The sequence below is a fragment of the Amphiura filiformis genome, chromosome 16 (genome assembly GCF_039555335.1).
Source record: "Amphiura filiformis chromosome 16, Afil_fr2py, whole genome shotgun sequence".
Classification (NCBI taxonomy): Eukaryota; Metazoa; Echinodermata; class Ophiuroidea; order Amphilepidida; family Amphiuridae; genus Amphiura; species Amphiura filiformis.
Genome location: NC_092643.1, coordinates 4866688 through 4886899, shown reverse-complemented (window position 1 = coordinate 4886899; position 20212 = coordinate 4866688). Strand labels below are relative to the sequence as shown.

At 36.5% G+C, this 20212-nt stretch overlaps 1 protein-coding gene and 1 long non-coding RNA gene across 2 annotated transcripts; both read right to left on the bottom strand.

Annotated features, from left to right (window-relative positions):
* Nucleotides 1-458: 458 nt before the first annotated feature.
* On the bottom strand, nucleotides 459-19605 carry LOC140136460 (uncharacterized). Its single transcript, XM_072158183.1, has 14 exons — nucleotides 19146-19605; nucleotides 12455-12694; nucleotides 11491-11600; nucleotides 10952-11043; nucleotides 9943-9972; nucleotides 8563-8652; nucleotides 7839-7955; nucleotides 6963-6992; nucleotides 6426-6515; nucleotides 5739-5913; nucleotides 2546-2754; nucleotides 2009-2234; nucleotides 1198-1253; nucleotides 459-542 (listed from the first exon to the last, which is right to left on the bottom strand). Exons 1-14 carry the CDS (start codon nucleotides 19443-19445, stop codon nucleotides 481-483), a joined length of 1827 nt encoding a protein of 608 aa, XP_072014284.1. The 5' UTR covers nucleotides 19446-19605; the 3' UTR covers nucleotides 459-480.
* Nucleotides 3617-5600, bottom strand: LOC140135447 (uncharacterized). The gene is made up of 3 exons (XR_011856515.1): nucleotides 5523-5600; nucleotides 4091-4149; nucleotides 3617-3717 (listed from the first exon to the last, which is right to left on the bottom strand). It is a non-coding gene; the product is annotated as an uncharacterized lncRNA (long non-coding RNA).
* Nucleotides 19606-20212: the final 607 nt, after the last annotated feature.

Below are 20212 nucleotides of genomic sequence, written 5' to 3'. Positions count from 1 at the left end.
GGATGGGGCGACCGACCCCAGCCTCCCCCCTGCTTACGGACCTGGCGAAGGGTGGTGGCAGGCGCTCCCGTTTTCGTCGTTCAATTAAACAACTGCATTGTACTTAGTAATTATCAATACATTAATCTTATAAGAAATGAGTCAAAGAAGGGGACGGCAAAGAGTCAAGTGTCCTTAAAATGACTAAAAATAGGATGGAGACGAATATTTTGCCCGCTCACACTAAAATCCTGGCTACGTTACTGGTTAAGACCAATATAATAAAAACAACAGCCCACCCCGAGAAAAATAATGTACATGGGGCGGAAATGACACCCCTTAATGACCTCTTGTGTGTCAGCTTTATTTGTCTCAATTTTTGAGTGCAGATACCACTAGGTCAAACTCCCGTCCGACCCGCCTGAATTTTACGATAACACATGAACAAATGGAAGAAACATTCACAAACCTGATTTAGTATCAATTTAGCAAAATTCTTCTTCACTTCTCATTTGAATTGGGGTGAGTATTTCCGGTATTCATTTCCATCTTGTTGTTATTTCCTAAAGAGGGGAAAATAGTGAAAATACCAATACAAAGTGTAAGTATCCTCCAACGTCCCAGCAAACGGTTTTCAGAAAACCTTTAAATGTCGGGCTATGTAAAAGGTATACCGTAAAACCTCGTCTTCAAGCATATAGTGTGTTTTATGCCAATACAATAGATTGGTCTTACAATAGCACTTGTTTATAATATGCTTGTATCGGTAATTAATTTGCTCAAACTCCATAATATTATAGTTTTGTCAATGGATGGCGTCTAGATTTAGCTTTCATCAAAAGCACTCTATATGCTCGTAGACGATATTTTACGGTATAACAAATTATTTTGGAAATGTTTTCTAAAAAACATTTTGCAATAACTTTTTGTTTCATATGCCTTTATATAACCCAAAAATTATTTAAATGTTATTATAACGTTTTGACAAAAACCAAAGCATGTTTATAACACCTTAAAAACATTTTTGGTTTGCTGTGTCTAGGCAAAACTATATCTATAAGCAAAACTATATCGTGTAAAACAAGTTTGTTTTTTCTTTTTTACACAAGATTTGATAGAAAAAATTAAGAATTTGATTGAAAAAGTTTTAGATTTTTAACATTTTAAACATATTTGTGTGATAAAAATAAAGTTTGCATGTGATTGTTTTCATCATACCTGAGTCTCTTGATGAGGTTTTGTGTTCATCTACTTGGTTTTTATGAGGTTTTGGTCTGCAAGATTAAGAGTAATGTAAAAAATTCGTTAACACGATTGAGATATTGTAAGCTGGTTTGGAACAAAAATTCCTAGCTGTAAAACATGCACAGGTGGATATGCAAAACGATGGTTTGGACACGTTCTTTGGATGCCGGGTTCGGATGGCTCTACAATTAACAGAGAATATTTAGCTAATAATTATGCAATTGGCATTGGTACACGTATTGAAACATTTGGCAAACATATAGCACTATAAAATTGATGTTTTGGTTCTTGGCCAAAGGATTTTCATGAATTGGGGCGGTTTTTTTAAAAGTAAAATTAGCATGGTCAGTAGTTAGTCCAACAGTGCTCGAGGAAAGGAGGAGGCACCTTTTCTTTTTCAAATGTGAGATTCTGAGAGATAACCCCTATATGCACTGACACAAAAAGACTTGGAAGAGATCCTTGTTCTCTGATGGTCGATCCCTCATTATTATCATTTTTAGTGTAGGCCTAAGCTAATCCTAAGCCCTACATTGTAACCGTACCCTAATTACATTACATGTAAAAATACACAAGGAGTAGACCTGAGCTGACATTTGCAGATGCGCGCATTGCAAGTTGGCGTGACGTCAAATGACGACATCTGGGTTCTGACCACAAGGAATTATGGGATTAAACAAAAAGTCAATAGGGTGATATTGGTTCTGTAATATAATTAATTGAAGTATAGAATAACAGTAAGGCCTAATTATCAAATCAATATCACTGATTAATCAATACAAACCCTTTCAAAAGTAATATCACTACAACAGTTACGATGACGATGATAACCAGCACTGCAATAACGACAAGTGCAATTGCCCATGCCGCTAACCCACCGCTAGTATTGGACTCTTCTACTTCTCCTGCCTGGACACTATCAACTGTTACATCCAGCGTAGATGTGATATTATCTAGATTTTCGTCTACTACTTCTAGTAGGACGTCTTGTGGTAGATATGAAGCTGAATCTATTTGAAAAATGACATGAAATTAAATCAAATTAAATAAAGGAGATCGAGAGCAGAAGTCTGGAATTCAATCTAACTGCCACTTAATTTCAAACTCCCCCTTCAAGTCAATATCCCAGCAAATATCTACCACCGGGAATCGAACCCTGGTCAATGTGCACCAAAAACAAGTACTCGCTCGAACCATTTAATTAGGCCACGCTCTCTGCTGATATGTGACATCCTGGTTGAAACCTGTAATAGGCCTATATCGACAGCTTAATAAGCGTACAGATGTACATACAAATATGCCGTTTTTCATGCCACGTTACCTGTTGATCGACGATAAATTGACAAAACTGGCCGGAGATCCCTTCTTTTCCTGCTGCTGTCCATTATACCATTAAGACACAGGTCTGTCTCTGTCGGCACAGTCACTATTAACATTGTCCAGTATGCGTCGGTGCGAGTTTCGTGATTGTAGGGGTAGCCCATACCAGTGGCGACATTTTCAGTTGCAACGAAATCATACTCTCGAGGACTGGATATGAATAAAAAAAGAAGTCAAGTAGTTTCATATCACTTTGTTGAAAACATGTTAGCATAATGCCCTACTTTTAAAACGAAACATATTATGCATGTAACCCGGTTCAGACCATTTACCTGATCACACAAGGCAGACAATAATTATTAACAAAGGATTATATTATATTATAAAAAATGGTGTGTGATTAAATTCAACCAAATTTCTAGTAAAGATAAATGGAGACATGATGACTTTCATTTTCCCATTATGTCCATGAAACTTCATAAGAATACCACGAGACGAAACCAAAAATATTCTTTTAACGTACGTCTGATGATAAAACAATTGTTTGTGCTTTCAGATTGAAAAAAAAAGTTTAGATACAATGGCTTCAAATACAGGAATGTCATAATTGTGTAGTTGTGAAGAAGGATTTGGATTTACCGACGAGACATTGACTATACTGAGTGTAAAAATATACATCAAAAGAGCAATTACCGACTATATATACTATTAAAGGAGTATTTCGTGATCCTAGCATCCTCTTTTTATGACATTTTTCAGTACATATCCACGAAAAAAGCATATTCCCAAAATTTCACTTGATTCCGATATTGCGTTTGCGAGTTATGCATGATTATGTGTATTACACTGCTCCATAAACAATACGTTGTAATTTCGTTCTGGTGCACCAGAACGAAATTCAAATTTCACGATATCTTTGCTAAACGAATTAATCTGCAAGAAATATTTTGTACATAAACATTATGTAGCCAGAGGTTTCCAGTGATATAAAAATCTCTGTGGATCACGAAATACCCTTTTAAGTCCCATAGTTATTGGTATTGCAGGTAGTGGTAAGATAACTTACGGTGTGGTCTTGCCAGGTGTCCCACAGCACGTATCTACATTGTCATTGCAGTATTCGGTGATGAATTGGGCCACTAGACTACGTAGCAAATCAACATAGGAATCGTACTGTTTGTACAAGAAAATATGTGCATTGATTGTAAATGCTTCATTTTATGATGCAAAGACTGATGAATGAAGGATTTAATCTACTTGTTAACAAGTTTGCTAACAGCACCGAAAACAGCAGAATATTTTCTTAACAATCTGAAAACATCAAAATCATAATCAATATGATATTTTAGAGAGTATTTGCGATTCAAGAGGAAAACAAGAGGCTTTCAACCAGTGTGGCCTATAGAAATTTCAAAGACAACAATAGGATCCTCAAAAAGATGGTAAATTAAATTAAACACGGAACTAAATACGAGGTTAGATGCAGTACTTTCTGAATGAACTTCGTATTATCTTTTACTGAATAATATTATGTTGATATACTCACGTTTTCTATACTATCAATGAAAAGAATCAAGACACCATATCTAGCTTCTTCTTTGCTATCTGTGTGAAAAAGAACCGGATACAACTGAATATTATACCCTTTAAGCCTATAATGTATTTTGAGGATAGATAGATCAAGACATCGAAAATGTAAGATTTCAAAAATGACTTGAGCTCTTACTATTCCAATTGAAATCCATACACCCTTATGGAAGACATGCAGGGAGTGTGAATCTCAAATGGAGTAGCCAATTCAGGTAACCCCATTTGAAATTCATACCCCCTGTGTGGGAGATTAAACCCACATCTTCCATATAGGGTGTATGGAGTTAAAAATAGGAAATGGCCCAAAGCGCTTCCCGCCCCATTTGAAACCTGCTCACTACGCCGTGATGGTTAGCTATGGTTTAAGAGGCTATACACTATGTTCATCATTGGCGTGTTGGAAAGAAGTCAATGGATATTCTCTCATTTGTGAAACTCTCCCTTTTGGCAATATAATGGGTACAAAATTGAAGGAATTAACATGACACAAGTGGGATATACGCAGAACATATCGTTATGAATTCGACATACGGCCGATTCCGGATTCGGCTTTTGGTAAATTCATGTTACGCATACATATTTTTTTAATTAGAACAAGGGATCAATGCTTTGCCTATAGAGGGCTGCATATCAAATTTTTAACGGTTATAATCGTCTACGGTAATGCGATGCACCGCAAGATAACCCATGCCGCCCTCTTTGATTACTTATTACTCTGTTATCATCTGATCTCCGTTAAAACTTGATATACTGCCCTCTATTATGTACAGCCTTGATCCCTTGTTCTCTAATTAAAAGATAATGCATTCATAACATGAATTTACCAAAAACCGAATCCGGATTCGGCCGTCTGTCGAATTCATGACGATATGTTCTGTAGAACTCTTTGAGTGTTATTTTCTTCCAGAACTTGCCTCTTTGTTAAGCATATTACTGATAAACTACTACTTTTTTTTAGCAGTTTATATGCCCAAAACAGGTGGGAATTTGTTTTAATTTTTTTTTATTCCCTGTACTTGGGACTGGTGGGGAAAAAAGACACACTACAAAGATATAAGCCACGAAATAACTACTGTGAAAAGCATGAAAATGCCCGAGAAAGAACCAAGCCAAAACAAACCAAGGAGATTTCCCAAAAACTTATATCTCTGGTACAAAAATAATAACCAGCCCCCTGCTCTTAATCAACCACTGTTTATGCAATCAAATCACACATCATGGAAGTTATTTAAAATTAAAACACATGGAGATGATCTGTGTCCAGTAGAAAGAGAATGTACAAGGCAAGTAGCACGAGCAGCCAAAGAGCTGGGAAATGACAGAGACAGATCAACCCAATAGTTGCATTGACATAATAAGCAACAAAAACATGAAGAGGATTTACTTACTCTGGCATCTATCGCCTTGATATTCATCTGTACATTTACAGGTGCAACTATTCTCTTTAAAAGTGCCTCCATTGTCACGTATCAAGCTTTCAATTAAAGACTTAGATTTTGTTAACTTAATCAAACAGTGTATTTTTATTGTGCATTCGTGTGAATTCGGTAAAAGCTGATTTTGGCCTCGTAACAATATGCCCAAAACAGGGGGATAAATTCTACTTACTCTGGCATCTATCGCCTTGATATTCATCTGTACATTTACAGGTGCAACTATTCTCTTTAAATGTGCCTCCATTTTGACATTCCTGAGATATTCCTTCACATATTATTGCCTCTGTAGTTGCTTGTGTGGTAACTGTGGTAACAGAGTTTGTTGCAGTATTTGCCGATTCACCTGTGTGTATCAATGTAAAAAAATCTAATTTGTTTTTAAAATTAGCTTAATATCTATTAATGAATGTCAAGTTATTATTTTTTCGTTCACCCTTTTTATAAAACCCATTTTTGTATGATGTCATGCAATAATGTATCTTTCAAATGTTTATTTTCAATAGCTTAATGCATTAAAATGATCTTATATTTAAAACCAATAGCCTTTTCGAGATATGGCGGGCACTAGGATAGCGCTGCATGAAGTGATTAAAGTCTTTTGAAGTTTCCGGCTTTTACCCAGATTGAAGACTGCCCTCCTTTTGTGTAAGCCATACTTCGAAAAGGCTAGTGTTGATGACGTTTAAATGGGTTGAGATTGAAATGGCAGATATAAGTAGCCCTACATCATAAAACCAAATGAATTCGTTTTGATTAATAAAAAGTCGATTTCTGACTAACGATCTTAGTTAAGCTTAAGAATATTTCATCACGACTTTGCCACTTTATAATTACAAAACACTCATCTAAACTTGCCTCCATCGGTTACTGTATTTCCATCGGTTACTGTATTTCCATCGGTTACTGCATTTCCATCCGTTGCGACCGCTGCAGTAGATGTTTGTGCTGTTCAAAAATAAACCCAGATATATCTATAAATTAATTATGAATTTTGGTAGCAAGGGTTTAACTTACAGGTGGTGCATCATTATGATTGTTACCCATCAGTTCACTCATTTTCTAAACACAATATTGGGTCCTCTTGAAATGACCAAGATTTATAATGAACTTTTATAACATAAATCCTCAAATTAGTAATACATTTTCATGCGGCTGTCTTGTCCATAATATTAAATTGGAAATTGATAAATAGGACATTTTAATACAACCTGTACCTTATTGACGACATAAAAATATATTTGAATGGCGTTGTACATGTTGTATGTGCTAAAACTTAAACACGGGTATTTCGACAGGGGCATGGTGGCTTAGCGGTACGGGCACCGACTCACAATCGGAAGGTTGCCGGTTCGAGCCCCGGACGTGTCATAGTGTTTATATAATAATATTTACCATTGCAAACTTCGTCTCCTGTAGCCGCTTCTGAAATTTGTAATAAAAACAATATAATCAGACATTGACACGGTGTACAAAATAACACATCACATTATAATTCGTTATGAATACGGCAGACAGCCAAATCCGGATTCGTCTTTTGGTAAATTTATTTTACGAATGCATTACATTTGAATTAGAGAACAAGGGATCAATGCTGTACATGATAGAGGGCAGCATATCATTTTTTAACGGAGACCAGATGATAACAGCATAAATAAGTAATCAAAAGAGGGCGGCATACAAGGTTAGTTGACGGTGCATCACAGTACGGTCACCGACGGCAACCGTTAAAAAATCGATATGCTGCCCTCTATAGATATAGCATTGATCCCTTGTTCTCGAATTCAAATGTAATGCATGTGTAAAATAAATTTACCAAAAGCCGAATCTGGATTCGGCCGTCTGCCGTATTCATAACGATATAAAGGTAGTTGTACTGAATTTTACCGTCGTCATTACGAGATAACATCTCAACATCTATATGCATTACATTTTTAAAATGAAATAGCAAAAAGAACCCCAGTTTTTGATCTGCAAATTTCATGTGTGGTTATGACGGATAGGCCTAATAGTGTATCACCCAGAAAATTCTATCAACAGTTTCAATGGGAATACTCCAAAATGAAGCAGAATGGTTAAGCACAGCTAATCGTATCTATAAAAGTACTTCTTTTGTCAAGACTATATTCAGAAAGGAATACCGTTTTCTGTTGGCCCTAGAATGAGTTTCGATGTTTGGTCTGCACATCCATGTTACACGGAAGTCTTTGCATATCTTTCGGATTTGGAGAGCCAACATTTTATATAAATATATAGGGAATAATAACTTACCACAGACTCCGCACATAAGTGGACATCCAACAGGCACGGCAGGGTGAAAATCACAGTATTGAGGACCAGGCCATCCTGGATTCTGCCAGCAATATTGATGCGTATCCAAACATTCAGCTGAAAATATTAAGGTTAGCAACTATTTTAAACTGTTGCGATTTGGTAGTTCACATCATCTTGCGAATGGTAGTGAGATTTGGCAAAAATTGCATTGATCATTTCATAGCGAGCGTGTAGAAGAATTAAAATATCACAGATATACTTTTGTATTTAATGTGGTTTTTGAGTTGTTGTAAAGAGGGCTGAAACAACAACACTTTTGTAAAATGTACATACTCATTAACAACAATACATCAAACAAGTTTTCAAAGGATATGATTTGTAGAATGAACTTTTGCAAAACATCAAAGTGTTATTTTTCAATAATATATTGATTTTAATAATGAAAATCTTTTTTTTTTGCTGCTTCGACCAACAAGACGTCGTGTAGCCTTAAAGCACGCGTTGTAACCGACAAAATATTTCATATCTTAAAAGATCTTGATGAATCCTATGTAGCCTCATATTTGAACCGCCGGATTTCAACAATACGTAGTTGAAATTGGATTAGGAATTTATCCATAATTCGTTGTGTGCCATCCCATGCATAGTGCCGAATCCCAAATTAATATTACCACTATGTATACGACCGACCGATGAGGGCGACGTTGAAGTCCATACTTACTATTGCAATCGCTGCCATACCAGCCTGCTTGACATTCACACGTACAATCATTGGTTAAGGTGCCACAATTTTGACACACTGCATTGCAATCTAGAGCATAGAAAAAATAATATGATCATATCGTAACAAATCTTTGTTTTAAGAATCATTGCCTCTATTCTTACAATTTAAGGTTTATTAATACAACGGAAACGCATTCGATGAATAAGAAAACGGAAACTATTCGCCTACATTAAAAATTACAAAAACAAGCAACCGTCGGATTAAAAGGTCGAGCTTTCGTCAGGTGACTCTTCAGGACTGAAATATATAGATATAGGATGCAGCGATAAAATACTCTCGACTATAGATGACAGGCAATGTGATCTTCGGATTGGATGACAATTCTGTGTTTTGATTGATCTCTGAAGATGCGATCTGATTGGCTAATTGAGCTGCGGTCTGATTGGGTAATGGGATGGAATAAACACACGGTGCGTGATCTTTGCATGGGATATTGGCAAGGGATCGTTTGGGTGACTGAGAATTTCCCTTACCGGGAACAGTAGGCCTTCTGCTCGTTGCGGAACCTACACAAATCTACATCTCTTTTATTGATACTTGTTGTTGTTTATAAATATCCCTTGGACACGTCCTACACGATCTTGGGCGAGATGTCTGGACATTAACACTGTTCAGAGATTACGACAATTAGCCAATCATATGGGGCGGCTTGCGTGATTTCAAACGGATTTCCTGGCACACAGTGTCATCGCCCCGATATCTTCATGGCAGAAATCGCCATGGTAGGTTGAATCCACCGCCACACATGGCCATTTTGTTCCGACCTGTTTAATAGTTTTGAGACGCATAATGGGCCGAAGGACATCTGACTAAGGCTACTGACAATAGCTCGGTGACTGACCTCGCTGTGTGTGAGTGACCATGGTACGCCATATGTCATCTGCTTTTAGACTACCTCCACGATTGGCCTATACACTGCGCTATAGAGTTCGGCACATATAAAATCAGAATTATTGTCAGTTTTTGAGTTCAAGACGCTAGCTAACGACTATCATATCTATTCAAAACATATATTCAAGTGCAAGAAACCACATCTGGCTTCTTTAGACGAAATCATTTACGGGAGATATTCATCACTTTCTACCCCGGTATCCAAAGATTTTCGTCTCATATCAAACTCGTGCATAGCACATTCACGTGTACCGCTCCCGGGTATTGATTTTAGTATCTCTGATGTACCAAGTAATTATTAGCGCTAGCCAGGCGATGTCGGTGTGTGGCATGGCATAAACCGCAACAAGCATAAATTAAGGGTTAAGCGCTTAGTAGGCGTATGGCGTATATATTTGCAAATCGTGTGATCTCTGACAGACTTACCACATGAGACTCCGTCTTGTGTGCAATTCCCTGCAATGAAGCAAAACATCGCAAGAGATTAATCAGTGAAATTGTCGAACCCGTTTTTCTAAATGGTCGATTATTTTAGTGTTTTAGCAAATCACGTTAACGTATGCGTTAATTACATTATAGTTAAATGGAACTTATAACTTTATTATTAGTATTACTATTAAAAATGCAAAGTTTAGACCTTCCGGAATAGAAGTCGTTACTTGAGTTTCACCCCTAAGGGACGCAACATTAGATTCTCGTGGGGGGGGGGTAGGAAGTTATTGAAAAAAAAAACTTTCTCCACCAACACTAAAACAAAAACTTTCCCCACCTAACTCACAGTGCATTGTATAAATGCAAAATATGAAAGTTTTAAAAAACTTGCCGCCTTTAGCAGCGAAAAAAAACACCAAAAACTTCGCCGCGCGGCGAAAAAAAATTGCCCCGACCCAACTGCCTACCCCACCCCCTGAGAATCTAATGGTGCATCCCTAAAGGCGATCATCAGATGACACGATGAATAGAGAAAATTTGGCTGGACAACCATCCCCTTTGAATGGGAGAATTAACATTCCATGGTGTCAACAGCCAAATTATTCCAGAGGCGTGAAACTCACGGGTAACGACTTCTATTCCAGAAGGTCTAAACTTTGAATTTTTATACGCTCTATCTTCTTAATTGGCATTGAGCACTCTTATTAAAAAGGTAGTTTATCTATGAATATTAATGTTGTTGTTGTTATTATTATTATTATTATTCATATTATTATGATTATGATATCATCATTATTATTTTCCTCATCGATATCAATTAAAATACTGACTAAGATAGACAAAAATGTTAACGTAAGCATGGTAAGAGGATGGTTATGTGCGCATTCAGCGCATCTCTGATACTTCATAATTGATTCTCACAGACAAACGATATGAAATTCTTTCAGTGGCTCAATCACGTCACTTAAATTAAAAAAGATATCAGATATAAGAATTTACTCACTACATTGGTTCGAAGAGCAGGTGCCTACGCCTGAATCACATTCTGTACAACTGGGCCCTGAAAAGTAGGGACGAACGCCGACGTAATTGCCTCTGTATAGTATATTTAAAAAAAACCTGTTTTACGGACGTACAGACATATTTTGAATATGTTCTTAATTTTATTCAATAATTTTCAGTCAAAATCAATAAATATTGGCCAAAACGGTTGATATTACATGATTTAAGCCAAAGTAAAAAAGAAAAATTTCTCCCAAAATGCAAAATTTTGGTCGTTTGATCCTGTCCATAAAACAGGTGCTTGTTTTTCGTTATTATCAAACTTTTTTTTAAATTTCTACCACCGTGCCGTGTGGTGTGAATTATGAGATAAATCTGAAAATGGTATATACATGCAGACATCAAAAAGGTTCTGGGTAAGGACAGAAAGAACCATTTTGGGTTTTTTGCAATTTCCCACAACCCTAGTATTTGGTACAATTGTGCACTTTGTGATAAAAGCATGGGGGTTCTACACACGAAATAATTGTCTATACTTACGCAGGTGCGTAGTTACACGTGACTATCCATGCGTTCGAATACTGCCCACTACTAACAGACTCACAGAACGCTCGTCCACAGCCCACGTAGATTGAATTGGCCCATACAACCTGTAATATATAATTATGATCTTAAAAGGGCATTTCGTGATCCACAGCCTCATCCCCCACTCTTCTCAAAAAAAGTTGAGATTTTTATATCACTGGAAACCTCTGGCTATATAATGTTTATGTACAAAATATTTCTTGCTGATTAATTCGTTTAGCAAAGATATCGTGAAATTTGAATTTCGTTCTGGTGCACCAGAACGAAATTACAACGCATTGTCTATGGAGCAGTGTAAATACACATATAGGCCATAATCATGCATAATCGCGAACGCAAAATCGGAATCAACTGAAATTTTGGGAATAGGTTTTTTCGTGGATATCTAATGAAAAATGACATAAATAGAGGATGCTAGGATCACGAAATACTCCTTTAATTTCACGTTTTAGAGGGTCGTACAATCAGGGATGTTCTGTAAAAATAGTTTTGCTATAGACTAACTATAATAAACGTGCTCTAGCAACAAGCATAAGTTAATTGGATTATTTGTGTGTTATGACTATTCTCAACTGCTCTCGTTGGTACGTTAACCCTAACCTCAAGTATGATGGTATATAGTAGGAAAACAAGTGCGAGGAAGCGATAGTAAGATTTATGCCTAACTTTAGAAAAGCCCCGCAGGATTACCAATGTAAAATGCCTCCAAGCGATTTATACCACCATGATACCAAAGCCCAATTACCTGTGCATAGTGACCGCAAACCCCAGAGCAGCTGTTCTCATCATAATCATAATCATAATCATAATACCGATCTTCATTATACCAAGCTTTAGAATAGCCCCGCAAGGTTACCAATGTAAAATGTCGGACTACGCGGTTTATGCCACCATGATATTGATAACATAGCCTAATTACCTGTGTATAGTGACCGCAAACTCCAGAACAGCTGTTCGCATCATAATCATAATACCGATCTTCATTGTACCACGCTTGTACTGCTGGTACGGGATCAGGTGGACTCCCTAGACTCCCTGTCCCTAACCACAGATTCTGACCAAGAGATGAATAAGGAGAGATATTGTCTGGTTGACCATGTTCCCAGAGACACACTGATGACCATTGCTCGCCCATTGTAGCTAAGTCGTCATCCCAATACTACAAAAATAAACCAACGAATAAATAACAAATAATTATGTAAATGAATAATATATCAATCACTTGCGCTTAAATTTACGAATATAGGCTACATGTAAAGATTAGGCATGATACTGCACTTTCCTAAAAAAAATGAAAAAATCTGAAAATTCGCGTGAAATTGGGCAAAAAGTACCCAAAAAAAACAGGCTGAAATTAAATAAGGTTGCGGAAATTTTGACTTAAAAAAAACTTAATTTAGTTTTGAAACTGAAAATTCTCATGCCTAAAAGATAATAAAGCTATCATCACAATTCTTAATTTCAGATTCTTTATAATTAATTAATGATTTGAACTGAATATGCAAATAATGATAATTAAATAATTATTCTAAATTAAATTAATTAAAACAGGTCGATTGATTATTTAACTATGACTATAACTATAACTGCAAACCATTTGATATTGTGGTAAAATTATAACAAGCAAGTCAAAAGGCTGGCTCATACTTTTGATGTCGGAAACTTTCAATAAGTTTTCGTCATTCAATCTGTTCCAACGTTTCTAACGAAATACTATATCCCCTCAACATGCTCAAATATAGACGTGTCGATATTCGACGTTGAATTTGGAGTTTATGAATCAGCCCTTAGAAAATTGTTGCATTTCGTCATCAGAGTTGTACAACAGTGGCGTATAGCGTGGGTCATCCGATTGAGGGGGCACCGACCATGATTGGGGGCACCGGGTCTGATGGGGGGGGGGCACAAGCCGTTTTTGGCAATTTTCCTAAAATTTCTAAATTTTGCAATCGATTGGGGGGGGGGGGGCATTTGACCCCCGTGCCCCTATGCCACTATAAAAAAAAAGTACAATGTTACTCCAATACTGACTTGAAAGTTTCATTATTGACTCATTAATTCATTCGTATTTTGCATGAGATTTAAATTTTTAATAGAGGTTATCCGTGTTCTATAAGCTGCATATCCTATCAACGACTGCCATACCTTGTTTAGGACTACTTGCATGTGCAACCATGACTGTTTCAAAATAGCCCGCCAAAGTCATGCAGGTTACTCCGAGGTCGAGCATTGAATTGGCTTGAATGAGGAATACTACGGGAACCAGCGCCTTTTGTTAGAAGTCACACATGAGAGAAGTGGATAACCTCTATAAAGCATGTTAAGGGGGTACTACACCCCTCGATAAATGTGTGTCTATTTTTGCATTTTTCTCACAAACTAATAACACAGCGGTAACAAAAGTTACGTATATTATAGGGGCACGGAATCCAATTTCTACACGGGAATTTCAGTGACCCATGACAAGCGGTTCGTTATTTATGATAAGAAAAGAGGTACCACTAGGATGTACCTCATTTCCAATAATACTGAACCGCTTACCTTGAGTCACTGAAATTTCAGTATAGTAATTGGATTCCTTGCCCCAATAATATACATAACTTTTGTTACCAGTGTGTTATTATTTTTTGAGAAAAATGCAAAAATAGTCACAGATTTACCACAGGGGTGTAGTACCCCCCTTAAGTGGATTTGATAAAAATATCATGAATTATAAATCGGTTATCTGATTCGGAAGCGGTTCAAAAGATCTCTCGACTCGGAAAGCTCGGTTGGTTGTACTGTAAGGGACTGTTCACAAATTGGAGGGGCCTGATGCAAAAATTCATCGCGAAAATTTTTCAGGGCCCCCTTTTTTCAGATCTCAAAAATGTCAAGGTGCCCTTTTGACATGAAAATTATGGGTCAACCCCATAGAAAAGCATATAAACTCAATTTTCAGAGAAAATTTGTGGTCAATTTTTTCAGCCCCCCCCCTTAGTAGGGTCAAAACTTTTAAGGCCCTCCCATTTTGCATCAGGCCCCCTAACAAGTGTTTGTGAACGGTCCCTAAACCCGTAAGCAACGCAAACACAGCCAAAGTACATTGGTTTTTGTTAAGCAGAATCAATTAGGTCTACATGAAAAGAGTGATCGAAATTGACTTAAGTAAATGTTGGTGTTCGATAGACCAGAGAAGATGAGAATAGACTAACTATTGATTGAATACGGTTTTATGTGTTATATTTATGGGAAATCTATAAGGCTATAGCATTAATGAGTTTTCCCGGGGTCAGTCATACGGTAGCGCAGATGTTTCATTGCACAAGCTTACTGTTTCAATGATTGCATACAATTTGTGCCCATCAAGCTCTTTTTTTCCACCAAAAGGTCTTGCGATTTATTTTTGATTCAGCTACAACGCCTTTGAATAGGATACCAATTTAGAGGAGCATTTTATTTGTTCTGACAGTAATGATCAGAAAATGTGCATTATTGAACATTTCTGTTTGCAAACCAGTTCCTCGATTCGCTACGAAACCCCCAAAATAAACTGAGTTCCCCTCCTGAGATATCGATATCGCACGTTATTGATTGAAAACGAAATGATATCTTATACTGGTATACCGGCCTTCCAAATCGTATTTTTCAGTTTACAAAGCCTTGAAGCTTTGAAGACGATTATCATAGCAAATCCGCACGAATTCGAAGCCCTCTAAAACAAAAAATGTCATGGATTTATGACCAAAATCTGATTACTGTAGTAATTACAATCGCATAACAAAGAAAAAGCTTTAAAAATATGTTTAATGCGCACATTGTGTTGGGTGTGCATTGGAAATTCCAAAATTCCGTTGTTTTCAACTTTGGTTTTAATGATAAATGTTTGATGCATATACTTCCGTGTGTGATAGCACACAAAAACAATGATTATAACAATAAAAATTCCTTTAAAAAAGGAATGGGGCGCCCAATGTGAGCTTGGACGTGACGGTGAATTCCATATTATAATGATTTTTCTAGGGAAGAGTAGAAGATGATCAAATGCAAGAGAAATGTGTTTGATTGGGGAAGGTGTATGACAGGACCGTTTTGGATGAAATAAATGGGATTGAAGCTTTGTGTCAATTTGCGATTATGTGGGATGGGGATTTCTGTTTTGGGACCTATTGTAGTGAGGAGATTGCTTTGGATATTGAATATTGTTGAATTTCGTTATGCAGGGGTATATGATGAATAGTGCTTGGACGTGATATGGTGAATTCCATGGTGTGTAGATTTGGTATTATAATGATTTTTCTAGGGAAGAGTAGGAAATGATAAAATGCAAGAGAAATGTGTTTGATTGGGGAAGATGTATGACAGGACCGTTTTGGATGAAAAAAATGGGAATGAAGCTTTCGTGTCAATTTGCGATTATGTGGGTGGGGAAAAATTCTGTTTTTGGGACCTATTATAGTGAGGATATTGCTTTGGATATTGAATATTGTTGAATTTCGTTATGCAGGGGTATATGATGAATAGTATAGAAGACACAAATAAGTAAGCTCCCCTGGCAAACCACCCGGGATCTACGCCTATGTTGACCAATAGAAAACGTTAAGTTTTTATAAATGTATAACGTCTGTGATACATATACATCATCTACTTGCTAATACACTGAAAATCAAATAGAGATGAAGGATAAAGAGGAAGAGTCTTTCAAAATGACACAGTTCACGAATCAGGTGTATAGTCATTTGTTGTAACTTTCCATTTTCATATCTAACCTACTCTGCACTAAATCTTACAATAATTCGTGATTTGAGGCATAATGATACCTACATCCTGACTCTGACATATAGGCCTATAACTCCCCAGCAAACAAACTTTCCAAGTCAATTATACCATGCAAATAATAACATTTGGCCTACTAGAGCTCTAATTAAGATAACATCTAATTAAGCAAACATTACTGGGTAGCATCAAGGTTTAAGAACTGTTCCCATGATAGATAAGCATGTTGTGGATCCTAGTGTATGGTCAAAGTATATACCGTGTTGTTTCCATACGGTTTGCCGCCCAATTGTGCCACCATATTACAACTCTGGCAATAACCGCTATATAGATTTGTTTATGGTAATTGGCAAACAAAGGCCATTGATCTTATGGTCAAATGTCATCGTCTATCGGGTTTTAAGACAAACGGTGGTCAGGTTGAAGGCATACAAAGGTCGCGGATTATTTGGTGTTTTTACAAATCCATTAATTTTGTCTTTTAAACAAAGAATATACGCACACCATTTTATCCTGTGCATAACAGAAAACAATAAAAAAATAAAATCCAAACATATTGTGGTTTTATTTCTGAGCAAGGGCATAATTTTAGCAAAACAATTGCGGAGTAAATCTAGTAAGAGTGAAATTAGAAGCTTCTCACAAACACATGCCTATATTGTGGGACGCCTCCGTAGAGAGCGCCCCAAAAAGCAGCGATAGCCAACGAATTAACATTAAACAGATGAACAGACATACATGATGCGTTCCTGATCACGCTACTATCGACATTACTTCGTAAATGAAACGAAACGAAAATTCCATTGCATGGGAGTAATAATTTCCCAGTATAATATGCAATTAAACAAAAACAAAAACAAACATATCGTTCAAGCCCTTTTTTAATCTATTTCTACAAAGAAAGATGTATCCAGAATAAAAATAATTTCGACCCTCGTCTTCCGAAGGAGGGTGAGAGAGTACCAACAATCAACACCCCAGCGTTATTGCGGCACGCTAAAACGTCAACATTTACCGATAAACGGCTTCGGCTAATCGTGGTACCACACCCTGCCTTATAATAGCACTACTGTACACCATAGCTGGGCCCCAGCCTACCAAAAGCCTCTAGAAAACATTGAGGTCTACCCAGAGAGCTATACAACGTTTGAGAAGTGTTCTTAGTCAATTTTGGGGTGCTGGATTCGGAATCTTTTATGTGTACTTTTATATATGTGGTGAAAAGTTCTTAAATTTGGCATTAAAGATAAAACATGCTAAGGTTAGCAACTATTTTAAGCTGTTGCGATTTGGTAGTTCACAGCATCTTGCGAATGGAAGTGAGCTTTGGCAAAAAATGCATTGACCATTTCATAGAGGAATTCAAATATCACAGATATACTTTTGTAGGTTCTGTGGTTCTTGAGTTATGTTGTAAAGAGGGTTGAAACAACAATTTTTAAAAACGTACATAACTCAACAACAAACAATAAATCAAGCAAGTTTTCAAAGTATATGATTTGTAGAATGAACTTTTGCAAAACATGATCAAAGTGTTACTTTTCAATAATATATTGATTTAGATAACGAAAATCGATTATTTGGCTGCTTCGACCAACAATACCGCTTGTAAAATATGGCCATTGATATCTACTCGCCTTAAGGGATGTGGTATGAACGTTTGGACAGTGTTTATTGTGGGACATTTGAGCACATCAGACATATCGAATTGCATTCTGAATACGAAGAATGTCCTTCTGATATCAAATAATTTTGATTTTTTGAAATTCGCAATGTAATGCACATTTTATGGCAAATGATTAAAAACTGATATTTAACAGTACTCGAAGTAAACTTTATAAATCTGATGATTTATACTTACAGTGTATATAGGTGGGATGAAAAGCCGACGATTAATTGAAAATTTTGACCTTTCGTATTGAAGATATGAAAGGTCAAAATTTTCAATTGATCATCGGGTTTTCCTCCCAGCTACATACACTTTAAGAATATATTTAGATTTATAACATTTACTTCGAGGACTGTTATATATCAAAAATGTGAAAAATATCAAATTTCAATAATTTGTCATAAAATTTACATGGTTAATTTCAAAAAATGAAAAATTTTTGATATCAGAAAGACATTTTTCATATTCAGATATGTCTGATGTGCTCTCATGTCCCACAAAAAAATACTGTCGAAACGCTCATTCCAGATCCCTTAACCAGGGTCACATCATATCCCTGGCGTAACCAAACACCAATAGTTATCTTGTAATTGAATTAAAATAGATAAAATAGATCCATCTGCAAACTGATTTTCAAATATCTTGGAAGTTGGTTTAAAATTGACAAAATTTGGTATTATTATAGGCCATAGTATATCCTCTTGTAGTTTGTATTTATTCACATTTGATTTGAAAACCAGCTCAAGGTAAAATTTTGTTGTTGGAAAAAATTGCAATACAGCAAATAATGTACTTTTCAGAGAAGATCTGCCATGCTTTGAATATACACTGCATGCTGTCAATAGCGAATGCTGGCACTGCATGTCACCATGCATCATGGACGAGAAAAATAATAATAATAATAATAAAATCCGCTTATATACCGGTAGCACTTTCAGTCCGAAGACCTCAAAGGTTTTTACAAAACAAAATATTTAAAACATCTGCAGATCTCCAAACAACAACAGGAACAGCACGAAGCAACCGGAGCTGAGCTGGTTGATGGAGATCTGTAGAATGTAGACAAACAACAAACACAAATTATCTTAAACTACAACAAAATATAAAGCACCAACATAATTTGCCGAGAATTTCGGCAACTTGACTTAATTTGTATCAAACATGATCATGAAACATACACGCTTACCATATATTCCATATTGGATGCTTCTGGTGTAACTCCAGCCCTCAAATCTAGATGTCTTTGAAGAATATCGTCCTTCTCATCATTGCTATAATCCACAACCGTCCCAACAAAATCCAACGTATCCCTCCTACTTCTGTCAAGTTGCTCATTCTGTTTTGGCAACTTGAAAAATGACTTATTAGATTTAAGAAACGGTAGAGTCTTTGTTTCCTTTTCAGTTAGTGTTCTACCCTTTGATAATAAAGGTAAAAATGCTAGAGTAAGTAGGACTAATTTCATTGTCGTATTCGAAGTCCGCATGTTCTTGATTATTAACAAATCTTAGTCGAGTCGGTTATGAAATACTATCTGAAAATTTCGAGATGTGAATCATGGAGCTACTCATCAATATCGTCGCAACATCCAGTCAAGCACAGGTGAGCTAATGCATGACTGTTGTGATTTGGTTCAGCCATGTCATGGTTTACCATGACATGGCAAAGCGTCTGTACTCGAATCGAACGAATAAGCCACTCAAACAGGGTTAGCAACCGATGATCTTACCTCTGTCCCTTATTCGATCCTAAGCTATGTATTTTAGTATTTTACATGCTGCAAAAACTCTTCGTTCAGCTCAGATCAGTGAAGATGAGAAAATCATAGCTGAGAGGCGTACGGACTAATTATACTAATATATTTCCTGCACCGCCTACCAACCGTACATTGTAGTCCCAAGAGATTCCAATAACATGAATAACTATTGTAATACGCTTCATTAATTTAAAATGACATATTTGTCGATATCTTATTATAGACCTTGTGGCCTTACTTGTTAACTAAATAAAGTTGATCACGTGTCTTGCATAGTGTTGTGGGTTGTATAGGCCAATATAACTATATGTTCTAGACAGGTAGCATGCTATTTGAAGTTATATTTGAAATCAATAATCATTTAATTGATACTTTAGGGAGTGTTCATAAATACTTCGATGGGGGTTGGAAATATAAGACGATAAAAAAGAGTTGGGGTCATAAAAAGGGGATATGAGCGCATGAATGTTAAGTATTCAAAGCTTCAAATCAATTCA

Coding starts and splice junctions, on each gene's coding strand:
- LOC140136460 (XM_072158183.1), bottom strand. CDS start 19,445: ATGCGGACTTCGAATACGACAATGAAATTAGTCCTACTTACTCTAGCA. Junction 2,755..5,738: donor GGCGATAGATGCCAGAGTAA/GTAGAATTTATC, acceptor ATTCATATCCAG/TCCTCGAGAGTATGATTTCG. Junction 1,254..2,008: donor GTGATATTACTTTTGAAAGG/GTTTGTATTGAT, acceptor TTAATCTTGCAG/ACCAAAACCTCATAAAAACC.